General features: G+C 31.6%; 1 protein-coding gene, 1 long non-coding RNA gene and 1 pseudogene across 2 annotated transcripts; 2 read left to right on the top strand and 1 right to left on the bottom strand.

Annotated features, from left to right (window-relative positions):
* The first annotated feature begins 2,133 nt into the window (after positions 1 to 2,133).
* Positions 2,134 to 4,688, top strand: LOC107957069 (uncharacterized). Its single transcript, XM_016892496.2, has 2 exons — positions 2,134 to 2,674; positions 3,018 to 4,688. The coding sequence occupies exon 2, from the start codon at positions 3,307 to 3,309 to the stop codon at positions 4,393 to 4,395; it is 1,089 nt and encodes a 362-aa protein (XP_016747985.1). The 5' UTR covers positions 2,134 to 2,674; positions 3,018 to 3,306; the 3' UTR covers positions 4,396 to 4,688.
* A 145-nt stretch (positions 4,689 to 4,833) lies between these two features.
* On the bottom strand, positions 4,834 to 5,857 carry LOC107957071 (uncharacterized). The gene is made up of 2 exons (XR_001700359.2): positions 5,510 to 5,857; positions 4,834 to 5,144 (listed from the first exon to the last, which is right to left on the bottom strand). It is a non-coding gene; the product is annotated as an uncharacterized lncRNA (long non-coding RNA).
* A 5,734-nt stretch (positions 5,858 to 11,591) lies between these two features.
* LOC107960474 (60S ribosomal protein L13a-4-like) lies at positions 11,592 to 13,007 on the top strand (annotated as a pseudogene).
* The last annotated feature ends 1,130 nt before the right edge of the window (positions 13,008 to 14,137 follow it).

Raw genomic sequence — 14,137 nt, forward strand, 5'->3', positions numbered from 1 at the left:
ACTTTGATCTTTCACTTGATGATTTTCTTTTTTCACCACTAACAATCACAGTTGCAAGTCATGAACACCCGTGGATGCTTGTATCTAGAAAAATGTCGTTTGTTTGTGATTTTTGTGGCACTGACGGAGATTACTCCCCCTATTTCTGTGCTACATGTCACCTCCTTGTCCACAAGAATTGCATTTCATTGCCACGCCACATCATGATTGTCGTAACCATTTTTTTTGGTAAAACGGTAGTCGACTTGGATTTTGAAAATGAAAACAAAAAAACGGGGAGTCGCCACCAATCCTTTTTGATGAGGTGTGATCGGATCACCTTAAATTAATCATTTTAATAAAAGTTAAGACTTACTAAAACGATAATTTTTGGTCTACGAAAATCAGAAAATGAGTTTGGGAGTCGATTACGCACGAGGAAGGATTAGCATCCTCGATACGCCCAAAATTGGTACCTAGTTGATTAATTAGTGTCTCAATGTCGAAAATTTGAAAACTTGAAAGAATTTAAAATACGATCCCTTTTTTGTGAAGTAAACATTGAAGCGTTAAAGACATTCTCGTTTCGAGGCAACGACACGTCATATCCAGTGAGTTAGGATACGGCATCTCGAACTTTTGAGAATGAGCTTGCCTTTTATTTAAAATTGATGTATTTTGACTTCTTTTAAAAGGATATTCGGCTAGTTAGAGTGAACGAGAGAAGTCGAAACCCAGTAAGTTAGGGCACGTTTTCTCGAATTTTCGAACACCGAACATTGCCTTTATTTGCAAAAATTCTTATTTCGAGGTAACAAAGTGTCATACCCGGTAAGTTAGGGCACTACACCTCGTATCTCCGAAAGTAAGCATTTTTGAGACTCGTGTTGCAATTTAAATGAATATTCCATTATATAGGTTAAATGAGAAAAATTGAAACCCAGTAAGTTAGGGCACGATTGTCTCGAATTGCCAAATACGGAACATCACTTTTATGAAAGGATTATTTTAAGGCATTGAGTAAAAACATAATGTAATTTATAGTAATACATAAAAGTAGATTATGATATTAATAATAACGTATAATAATGAGTGATAATAACGAGTAATTATGAAAAGATGACATAGAAGTAAGGTTAGTAATACGTAAATATAAACAAATGCGTGAGAAAAATGAAATGATCGAATACATAAGTAAATAAAGGAAATATAAAACATGATAGTACAAAAATGACAATAATGATGAAAACGATAATAATAATAATAATGTTGATAATGATAATAGTGGTGGTAAAACTATAATATTGATGATAATAAAAATAATAATAAGAGTATTAATATTTGTATTAATAATAGTGATAATAATAATAGAAAATAATAAAGGAATGATATTAGAAATAGTAATAAAAAATGAAAATAATAGTAATAATAATGGTAAATACAAATAGTAATAACAAAATACAAATAATAAATAACCTAAAGTTTAAAATTATTATTTAAAAAGATATAAATAAAATAAATGATGAAATATTAATAATAGGGGTAACGACATATAAGTAAAATAAATGTGCTAAATATATGTATTAAATTAGTTAATATATAAAAAAATAATAATAACGTATAGGTAAATACAAAAGAGGAAAATATAATAACAATAATAGTAATAATACAATAGTAATAAAAGTAAAAGGTGCAACGATATAATAATATGATGGTAATAAAAATACAATAATAAAAATATATTAAATAACAAATAATAATAATAATGATAATAATATAGAAATATGAAAAGCAAATATATTAAGTGTTAAATTAAAGTAATAAAAATTACTATATATATATATCTATGTACATAATATATCTATATATATGTATGTATTAGAAAATATAATATATATATGCATGCATTGTATTTAGAAGAAGAAATATATATGATGTAGTATTGATGTACATGCATAACATACAAATATATTAATAAAAAGAAAACAATAATATCAAACTATTAATATACTATATAACATACATACATATAAGTATTAAACGAGAATGATACTAAGGCTAATAAATAATAAGTATAATAATAATAATAATGAAATATAATAGTATGTATAATGTTAAAATTGAAATAAAATAATGAGCAAAAGTAAAAGAGGGATGAAAATAAAAAGGGAAACGAATTTTGGGACAAATTTCAAAAGAAATAAAAAGGAAACGACCTAATTGCAACAGGAACACGGCCTAAAGGTACTAAAAGTGTAATATTCCCCCCGGCTCAAAGTGTAACACGTGGCCGTGGACCAAGTTGAAAAGCGGGACAAGTTTCAGGCCCGAATTTAAAGTAAAAAGACTTGATTGTAAACGCACGAAAAAGAGGAGGGGCCAAAACCGAAATAACCCCTTCGCTTCAAAAACACGCGGATCCCAGGTCGACGGGTCGGGTCAGCCCGCTCCACCCCTAAACGGTGCCGTTTTGCACCTTGGGGGGGGGGGAGGGCCAAAACGGTACCGTTCGGTACCCTTATATAAGTCAAACATTTATTTTTTTATTTCCTTCTTGCTTTTAAAAGAAAACTTCTCCTCTTCTTTTTCTCTGCAGGTGCCCTAGGTCCAGCCAGCACTCCTCGCCGTCCGTCGCGCCCTCCGCGCCGGCGCCGTCGCCGGCTACCTCACGCGGTGGCCGGAGTTTTAAAAAAGGGTATATTTCTTCTTATTTTTGTTTATAATATATGTATATATGCGAATAAAAGGGCGTGGAAAATAGAAAAGAAAGAAAAATGAAACAAATTGAAAGAAAATGAAATCACCTTTGTTCCTCTGATCTTTGATTCTATGTTTTCGTTTCTTCTTTTAATGTTTTTCTCTTGATTGGATTTTTTTTTGCCTTTGACTTACTGATTTTTGTGTTTTAAAATCAAGTGCTTCTTTTTTTATTTCTCACCAAAAAAAACCGAATCCTTTTTACAATTTCGTTTTTGGTTTATATATTTGTGCACACTGCCCCTTTTTGCTTTCTGTCTTCTCTTTTTTAATGCTTGCAGGTGAATGGCGGTGGACTTGACCTGTCGGTGGGAGCAGAGGCGGTGGTGGATGGGACAGGGAGCAAGTGGCTGAAATAGCTTAGGGTTTTCTTAGCTTTTTTCTGTTGTTTTGTGTTTGGGTTGGGCTAGGGTTTTGATTTGTTTGGGCTAAGGATTGTGGTTTAAGCTGGGTATTAAGTTTGGGGTTATTTTAATTTCGGGCCCAAAATTGGGCTGTACAATAATAACACGACATCGTCACACGATCTGTCTTTCTTATTCTTTTAGACAAAATCAAGTTGAAGATGGGATGTGCAGAGTTTGTTATTTGGAAGTTGATACAAGCTACGGCAGTTACCGTTGTTCTACTTCTGATTGCAATTATATTGCTCATGCACGTTGTGCAACTGATAAAGCAATTTGGGATGGAACAATTATGCTTGAAGGCTATGATGAGAGGTCCGAGGTAGTGGTGGATGAACCTTGGAATTTGATTACTGATGTTGTTGAACAAATTCGTATTGGAGAGCTAATGGTAGCAAGTGAGATCAAGCATTCCCATCATGATCATAATTTAAGACTCACTTTTAGTGGGAAGACCAAAGATGATGATAGTCAGTGTGATGGGTGCACGAGACCTATATCAACTCCTTTTTATAGTTGTGAGCAATGCAAGTTCTTTCTCCACAAAGATTGCGCTGAATTGCCTAAACAAATGCCACACCCATTTCACAAGCATTTGCTTGCTCTCTCAAACTCACACGATATGTTTGGTTATTCATGTTGCAATGCTTGCGGTCGTTGGTATCAAGGATTTAGCTACAGATGCTACGAAGGAAATTGCAGCTTCGAAATTGACATTCAATGTATATTATTGTTAGACACCTTGAAGCACCAAAGTCATGAGCATTCACTCTTTCTTGTCCACAACAACGAGGGAACTAGTTGCAGTGTTTGTTTCGAAACACTAGGGTATGTTGCATATAGATGCATGAAGCGCTGTGATTTCAATTTAGATGTACATTGTGCAACACTACCACTTACTGCTTGGTACAAGTATGACAGGCATCCTCTTACTTTGACTCATTTTGATGATTTTGAGCCTTATCAATATTACTACGATCTCTGTGAGAAAGAAAGAGAGCGAAATCGTTGGTTTTACTATTGTGTTGATTGTGATAACTCTCTTCATCTCAATTATGCTATTGGGGATCTCCCATATGTGAAGTTTGGGAACGAAATCAAAAGTTTTCATAAGCATCCACTTACTATTGTGAAAAACATCTGGAATTGCCCTCCATGTAAGGTATGTCGTGAGGTTTGTAATGGGCAGGCCCTAGAATGTAAAAAATCTGAATGCAACTTTATGGTCCACTTGGGTTGCCGTTGGGGTCTCTAGTGAAGCATTTTAACAATATTCCGTCAAGTTTAAGAAACAGAGAAGGCACAAGATAAGATGTGTATAGTGTTCTGTGGAAGGGTGTAGCAGATTTGGTAAAAATGGGTGATGGCCTTAGTTGTTGTAATTTGCATTATGTTATGTTTACGATAGTTGTTTGAGCAGTATAAGATTGTGTTAGATAAAACATGATTTGTAAGCACATATCTTTATCTTTCACTTTTCTTATCTGCTTGTTATTCTTTCAACTTTTATCTAAAATTATTAATGAGAACGAAAAATTGCTTTCTAGCTTGTCATAATAAAATATTTTTATTATCAGAACGATAAAAATACTAAAATAATAAAAATAATGTTGAGTTTGGAAATTTAAATACAAAATCATTCTTCCACTCACAATTGCATAAAAAATTATGTGTGATTGTTAAGACCAAAACATAAGCGGATTTGGTATACCTTATTATTTTTGCACAGTGAAAATGTAAGCAGGCATACAAAATAAAAGTTTATATATGTTTTAGCTTTGTACAAGTCCAATTTGCAGGCCCAACTAACCCAACTAAAGCCCAACCTAAAACAGGCCCAAATAACCCCAGAACCCAATCAAGACCTAATGCCTAACCCTAGCCCAGTTAGCCCACTACCCAAAATCAGAAAAATAATAAACAAACCCTAGGTGCACCGCACCTAGGGACCTTTGACCAGCCAACACCTGCAGCACCGCCATTGTCACATCCACCGCCGTGTACCTGCAAGAAGAACAGAGTGATTAATTGAGAAGCAAGTTGTAGAGAAATAAGGCTATAAAAAGCCAGACGGAAACCATTGTATTTTCGGCAACTCTTAATACATACAAAGCAAGCATTTGATCTACTTTAAGATAGCAACTCTAGCGATATCAAAGTAAAAAATAAAATCGAATCAAACCCTAAAAATCCCAAAAGTCGAAACTGAAGGCTAAGGTGACCTTTTTTCCTTTTTCTTCATTTCTATTCCATGGCCAAATATGCTCTATGTTTACATATACATAAACATATAATATAAGTAAAAGAAAAAAAAACAAACACACTTTTCTTAAAAAAAAAGAAAAAGAAAGGAAAAGGAAATTTTTTACCTTCAGGGGATTTTGGGCCACCGTGTACGGTGGCCGGCACGGCGGAGCCACGGCGGGGGAATGGCCGGATCCCTTGGCCGGTCCCAGGCCTTCTTCAGAGAAACTAACCCTTTCTCTCTCCTTTTTTTTCTTAAACCCAAACAAAATGAAGTTTTTTTTTAACCTTTTTTAGTTTTATAAGGTCCCGGTACGACGTCGTTTTGAGGCGTACATTCAGCACCCCAAACGGCGTCGTTTGACACCAAACCCGACAACCCGACCCGAGATGTCCTAAGATCCGCGCGTTTTTGACCAAGGGTCTATTTGCGCCCTTGTTCCTTCTTCTTTTTGAGGCCATTCCAATGTGGTCCTTTTTTCTTTTTAATTTAGCCACAATTTGTTTACTTTATTGCAATTTAACCCTCAAACCCCTTAACTGACAAATCTCCGAACGACGTCGTTTTGGGTATTGGGATATTGCCCCATATAGCCCTACATCTTCTCGCATGTTGCATTTAAACCCCCTACGTTTTCATCTCATCCTGATTTGTCCCAAAGATTCCATTTTCAATTCGATTTCATCCCTCTTTTACTTTTTTATTTTATTTTTATTTTTAATTCTAATATCATTCATGTTATTATATTTTATTACTTTTATCACTATATTTTTGCCTATGAGTGTCCCCTTATTATTATTCTTACTTGATATTTATGTACATATATATATATGTTATATATATTACGTAGTATTATTAATAGCCTTTAATATTATTGCTTTTGTTAATGTATTTGTATGTCACATATATATATACTTTTAATTATACCCCATACTAAGCACATATGTATATCAATATTATATTATGTATATTTCTCCTTTTCTAAATACTATATATGCATACATATTTTTACGTATACATTTTCTGATATATATTTTTTGTATACACTTTTAATATTATCATATATTTATTTTCAAATATATATTTACATAATGTTTTATTGTTATCATTACCTTTATATTGTTATTATTATTATACCTTTCATTGTTATCACTATTGTATTATTACTCTTTTATAACCTTTTTTCTTCCTTTTGTAATTACTTATACGCTATTATTTTTATACTAAACTAATTTATATATATATATATTAGCGCACTTATTTTGCTTATATATCATTACTCTCATTATTATTGTTTCATCACCTATTTATATCTTCATAAATTATTTTAAACCTTAAATCATTCATTATTTGTATTATCATTATTATTATTACTAACCTATATATATATTTCCTATGTAATATCACGTGTACAATTTTTTATATACTATGCATATGTATCTTTTAATATTATACTATTATTACTATGCATATATACATTTCTTTTATATATTTCTTATTACTTTTATTATTGCGTATGTACCTTAATACATATACATATATACTTTTATGTCATTATTATCGTTATCATTGTCATTTTATTTTGCCATTTTTTACATTTATTTATTTATTTATTTGCTTGCGTGTTCAATTATTTTATTTTCCTCACGTATGCGTTTATATTTACATATTACTAAGCTTTACTATTATTCCATCTTCTATAATTGTTCATATTATCATCTTTGACATTGTCGTACCTATTATTATGTTGTTATACGTGTTAATACCATAATTTGCTTTTATATTTTACTATAAATCGCATTATATTTTTTGCTCGATACCTCAAAATAATCCTTTCATAAAAAGTAATATTCCGTATTTGGTAATTCGAAACAATCATGCCCTAACTTACTGGGTTTCGGTTTTTCTCATTTAACCTAAAATAACGGAATACTCTTTTAAATCGCAATGCGAGTTTAAAAAATGCTTATTATTGGAAGTACGAGGTGTTGTGCCCTAACTTACCGCGTATGACATTTTGTTACCTCGAAATAAGATTTTTCGCGAATAAAGGCAATATTCGGTGTTCGAAAATTCGGGGAAACGTGCCCTAACTTACTGGATTTCGATTTTCCTCGCTCACCCTGACTAACCAAATATCCTTTTAAAAGAAGTTAAAATACACTAATTTTAAATAAAAGGCAAGTCAGTCCCAAAGTTCGAGATGTCGTGTCCTAACTTACTGGGCATGACATTTTATTACTTCGAGATGAGGAAGACTTTAACATCCGTTTTAACTTATTCGATCATTTTTTAGCATTAATGCAAAGAGGGATCGTGTTTTAAATTCTTTCAAGTTTTCAAATTTTCGACACTAAGACGCTAATTAATCAACTAGGTACCAATTTTGGGCTTATCGAAGGTGCTAATCCTTCCTTGTGCGTAACCGACTCCCGAACCTGTTTTATTGATTTGTGTGGACCAAAATCGTTGTTTAAATAAATCAAACCATTTATTAAAAACAACAATTTTTACGAGGTGACCCGATCATACCTCATCAAAAAAAGATTGGTGGCGACTCCCCGTTTTTTCGTTTCCATTTTCAAAATCCAAGTCGATTCCCGTTTTTCAAAAAAATGGTTACGACATATATGTTTTAGCTTTACCGTTTAAGTTAATTAATTCAACGTAATTAATTTTATTTGTACTCCATTTTCTAATTAATATTATTATGCCTAATTTCTTGAAAACAAATTCTTTTTTTTCTTTATTTTAGATTTTTTCAAAAAAATTGAATTAACTTTTGCAAATTTGATTCTTACATCAGATTTTACTGTTCACAACTTACAAAAGACTAAATTCAATTTAGGCAAAATGTCCTCTCTTTTTTTTTCTTTGCCCTCAAAATATTAAAAATAAAAAATCCCTTTTCTTTGGGTTCGATTTTTAATTTTTAATTATTAATTTTTATCATATTATCTATAACTAAGTGAAAAAATTAACAAGCTGTTAATTTGGATGATGTGGATGATTAATGTTGATGTGATATTTATAACAATACACGTTCGTAAAAAATAATTATTTTTTAAAAAATTAAAAAAATTAAAAATTGACATCTATTTTTTTAACTAATATTTTTCAATCAAGCTCATTATAGGTTATTACTATATTTAGTCTTTTTGACATAATGCTTAGAACTACCTATAGCCCCTCCTCAACTCATAAATAGGAGTATAATACGCTTCAACGCATTTGAATCAGAATCCTCTTGCATTGACAATAATATTCATGCTAATCGAATTAAGACTCAATTGGCTACTTACTAATTTTTAAAACATTCAAAACTATTTTCTTAAATAATTTAATATTAAGCTGTCAATTTTAAAATATTAATAAATTAAACTAAACAATATTGCTATTAATAAAAATAATTTTCTTCCTTATTTTAAAAAAAAAAACCTAAATAAACTCAAAATAGAACTTCGATCTCTTGAACCCACCTTCATATCATCTTAAGATTCTAGATAAAGCTTGTTGCATTAATAAATAGAGAAAAAAAAAGAATTACGAATTTTTAACTCAAATGAGAGAAGATGATTTTTATTGAATTGATGAATAATTTCAAACAATTCTAGTCTTCTACAAGCTTCACAATAGCTCAAAGCTAAAAATAACAAAATTAAATATTAGAAAATTTGAAAATTTTATTTAAGTTCTCTTAAACTTTTTAAAAATTCTCATTAAATTTTTCAAAACTTGTAATTAAAATTTTTAAAAGATTTAAAAATTTTGATTAAACCCCCAAAATATTTTAAATTTCGATTAATTCCTCTCAATATTTAATATCAAAATCCACCGTTGATTCTATATACCAAATAATAATATTATTCAAAAATTCTAAAATGATTTCGAGAAATTTATTTAAATTAATTAGATGAACTTTTTGCGTAATTTTTAATTTTGAATTAACAATTCTAAATTATTCCTCTCTATTATATTTTTATTATCAGTTGAAGTCAAACATAATACTAATTGAAGCGGATGTAACCACAATGAAAATGACCAAATTATTGTATTTTGATACCAAAGACCAAAGTTAAGCACTGTGTAATTTATCTCCTCCAAAATTGTAATGATAAAAAAATGATAATGCCATATTCGACCCCTATACTTTATCATAATATCTAATATGGTATCTTCACTTTTAAAATATCAATTTCGATACTTAAACTTTAATTCCATTTATTATTGTCATATATCCTTCTAGTGGAGTTAAAATCTTACCTCACTTTGAATGCAACCAATTGTATCCTATCATGTGGGACCATTAGTTAGAAAAATTTTAATCAAAGTCAAGGGATTTGAAAATAATTATACTAATATTTATTTTAAAGACAAAAATGAAAAATAGTAAGACCAACCCAAGCCCGCACAATTTAGCCCATGAACGCATCTACCTAAGCTTAAACTTTGTCCTCACACTACCCAATTCAATTTAGGCTTAATGTAAAAATTGCTCCCTAAAGTATATTCATTTTTTCAAATAGGTATCTAAACTTTTTTTTGTCAAATTGAGTACTTAAAGTAATTTTTTCCCACATTGGTACCCTTTTAGTTCTCCGTTAGGCAGCCATTAGTCAACCTTGTTCAATGATGATGTGGCCCAATCATCAATCGGCATGTGGCAAAGAAAAGCTATATAAGTAAATCATCTGATTATTTGTATCAAATAATTCCAAAAATAAAAAATTAAGAAAAATTAAAATTATTATTTTATATTAATATTAATTAAAAATAATATTAAGAAATATTTTCACACCCGATCCCTCTCCCACCCCTCCACCATCCCTCTCCCTGCCCCCCACCATCCTCACCTCAACCCTCTCCCTCTTTAACCCTTCAATCATATTTTTCATAAAAAAAAATTCCCTCTTTTCTTTCTTTAACATTGATTCTTTGTCCCACAATTGTCTTCTAATCCATCCACCACATGTTTGGGAAAATGACCCTCAAAAAAATAAATTTTGAACTTGAAATTGGTGTTTTCCTCTTCATGTATTGGATTTGCTTTCTTATAGTAGGATTATAAGTTTGTGGGTTAAGGTTTTGTATTTGTTAATTTGGTTTAGTGGACTCCTAATTTTATTTATGGCCTTCTTCCGGTCTAGAATTTTGTTTATACTCTGAAACTCTAAAGTGCAAATAATCAAATTAACTATCTTTTAATGTACTAATTGTTTGTGTCTTTTACACAAAAATAATTTTTCTAATTTTTTTTATTTTGCCACATGTCTACTAGTGATTGAGCCACATCATCATTGACCAAGGTTGATTAATGGCTGACTAACGAAGGACTAACGAGGTACAAATGTAAGAAAAAATATAGCTTAGAGATTCAAATTGATCAAAAAAGTGTTTAGGTACTTATTTAAGCAAATGAGTATATTTTAAAGGACAATTTTGATATTAAGCCTTCAATCTATAAATAGATTTACTTATTATTTATTTAATTTAATTTAATATGATCTGATTCAAATTAATTGTTAAACACATTTAATGACTTAAATTTTAGTCACATGACAAACTTCTACAACATAGTTTTTTAGTTCAAATTGGTACTTTCAAATAACTAAGTATTCATTTAGATAAAAAAAATCAAATTCAGGTATCAATTTGAATCAAGAAGCTAAGTTTAGGTACTTAATTGGACCAAAATACCAAATGGAACTTTGAAGTCATGTTCAAGTACCTAATTGGAAAGAAAAAAACCTTAGCTATCAATTTGAACTCTGAAGCTAAGTTCAAGTACCAAAATGTATATTTCCCTTACTTTTCCAATAACCATTGAATGCTCTCATTTTTATCTACCAGATCGGAGCAAACATTAATTATTGACAGAAAATAATAATTCTAGTGATTATGTTGAGACTTGAGAGTAAAACTTAATTTTCTGTCACCGACAATCACAATCCTTTTTGCATCATTTCTCAAATTTAGTTCATAAACGATCAAGAATACTTTTTTTTTACAGTGATTATGTTGAGATTTCCTATGAAATTATCTTTTTATTTACAACTCTGGTGTAAATCAGGGACATTGTCTTTGATCGCAGGGTGTTCGCTGAAATGCTTGACACAAGCATGCAGGCGTGGGAAGCTATCAGCTTTGATAAACTTAATTCCCATTACCTCTTCCATAGGCGCCAACATATGAATAACTATTCCTAAAACGAGGTCAACCATGCCAATTCCTTTAAAAAGAGGCCTAAGCTAAGCTACCAAGCAAAGAGGAAGAAGAAGAGATGGTTTCAGAGTGAGGCATTGGCCAAGGAGTTGTTGAATGGCCAACAAGTAGTGGTGGTGAGATGTGAAGAGATATGCATGTGGGGTGGATCGGTTAGGCAGAGGATGTATCTCATGAGGTTCTTAGGAAGCGTATGAACACTAAGCCTTCTCATGGTCTCATCCAGTTTCCTGCTCCTCTAACATCCTCTGGCGTACCATTCGTGGGTGTGTTTTTCTTTTCGAGGGTTTTTTTCCCCTTTTAGTGTGTTTTCACAGTTCTTTATTTGGTCTGTGAATGAAAAGGATGGAAATTTCTGGGCTTTTGCTGCTTGCTAATTTAGGAAGCCTTTATTATGAACAGTTTGAGAGATTCTTTCTAATTATTTGAAGTTCTATGATTTGGATATTGGAATATATATTCCAAAAGAACCAAAGGAATCTGTGTGTTTTGTTATGTTTGATATCAAACTTAATAATTGGAGTTTGCTATTGATTTTTCTTATTAGAGATCTTTGTGTCTGTTATGGTTGGTTATTGGGAAGATGTAGGGACGAAGTGAAAGAGAGTAGAATGAGTGTGCTTGAGGTTATTATTGTTGGATCGAAAGAAAACTAATAGCTGACAAGGTCTGTGAATCTTATGTTGCAAAGGCAATGCGTTTGGCTTCAGCATATATGAAGTGAGGTATATAACTGGGCTTCATTTTGACTTTCCTTATGGTAATTGATATTTGCTTTGATTGCAGGATGATTCCTCACAAAGACTAAGCGCGGAGTGGCAGCTTTCGCACGTTTCAAATTGAAGGCTTATGAGGGGATTCCTGCACCATATGATAAGACTAAGAGAATGGTCATTCCTGATGCTCTCAAGTTTTGCAGTAGTTGGTTTCTTTCGCGGAATTTAGAATTTGGTTTTCTTACTTGCTTCAGTGGATAGTTAGTCATGCTCAATGTTTTTATTGTTCTTTCGGTTTTTTTAAATTAGGGTTTTGAGGTTTCAGAAAGGACACAAATTGGTGGAGAAAATAGGATTACCCTGGAGTAAATATGAAATATAACATTGAACGCTTTTATGTAGGTTATCCAACATGCTGAATGCTTAGGACTTGGTTTGGAGCTTTAGGAACTACTGATGAAGAAGTTTATGAAGACATCAAAAGAGTCATTTCATTGGTTTGGCAGTTCTAGGACTTGGTTGTCCTTTACTCAGAGCCAGAGCAGGTAGGTTCTGTTTTTACTCGGCTGTTTGTGATTGATGTTTGTTGCACCTTTTCCCCCTCTCTTTTTCTAACTGTATTGTAGGTTTGGGTCAGTGGTTGGGCTATGAATTTATGAATATCAAACTGTTGTGTCTGGTCAACACTGCAGACTCCTTGAATTGTCTCCTTACTGTTTGAGTCTTACAACCTACCAAGACAACACCGAACCAAACCTTCGGCATACAGAAGAATAACATTCCTTGCAATAAAATTAAAACTGATACAAAAACCACAACATACATAGGGAAGCATCAAAACACCTCAAAAAGATAACCACAATGACACTTGCATACACCACAGCTCATGACAGCAATCGAAATAGAGATCAACTTCAAGACATCATCTCATGTTATCAATTTGTGAGCATCCCTTAGAAACTAAATAAACACTATAAAAGAAGCATCCAACAAATTGGCAGCAATGCAGTAACAACAAACCTATTGCCTCCATGAGTCTTTAATTACAACCCCAAATATCTTATACCAAAACAAGGTGCAACACCAAAACCATAATTAAACACTCTTGAAAAGGTGCCTACACACCCACCTCACTCATCCTTGGATTAAAACATTTTCTTATCACCCCTAAACACCACCAGTCAAAATCATATCTGACTCAAGTTCAAAAAACCTCCTAGTTGAAGAGAAGACAACCGAAATCATCCTTAACCCACCAACCCTTATTCAACATCGATCAAGAGGACATTGAACATGATTCCATGATGAACCTCAGCCCCCTCAGCCGTTCAAGTTCACATCCTGATTTCGCTTGGATTTTGTTTCGACGATAGGTTTTAGAGACGACTTGTGTTTCATCATTACTTCAGGAGTTCTCTACTAATCAGTTACATTCTTTCTAATGTTCTTTCTATTTGTACGGAAAATATTGTCATATACATGCTCAACCACTATTCACCTTTTAATTTAAGCTAAAATTTGCAGAATTCGATTTTGTTGCCTAATTTCTTTTTTTTTTTTATGCTTACAATTCTTTTCACATTTTTTTTCAAATCATGTGGCATAGCTTTTAAATTATTATTTGTCACGATAATAATATTTTACATGTAATTGTTGATTATATTTAAAAAATTAATTCAAGGTAAATTCCTTATAAATATATTGTATTTTCGAATCAATATTTTGGTGTGATGTTTAGCTTAAAATATATATGCTCTAAAATTTATTAAATATACACTGAAAATATCAAATTAAAATTAATTCTAATTTTATTT

Source organism: Gossypium hirsutum, chromosome A02 (genome assembly GCF_007990345.1).
Source record: "Gossypium hirsutum isolate 1008001.06 chromosome A02, Gossypium_hirsutum_v2.1, whole genome shotgun sequence".
Taxonomy (NCBI): domain Eukaryota; kingdom Viridiplantae; phylum Streptophyta; class Magnoliopsida; order Malvales; family Malvaceae; genus Gossypium; species Gossypium hirsutum.

Excerpts from the sequence above, each read along its gene's own strand:
- LOC107957069 (XM_016892496.2), top strand. The coding sequence starts at position 3,307 with ATGTGCAGAGTTTGTTATTTGGAAGTTGATACAAGCTACGGCAGTTAC.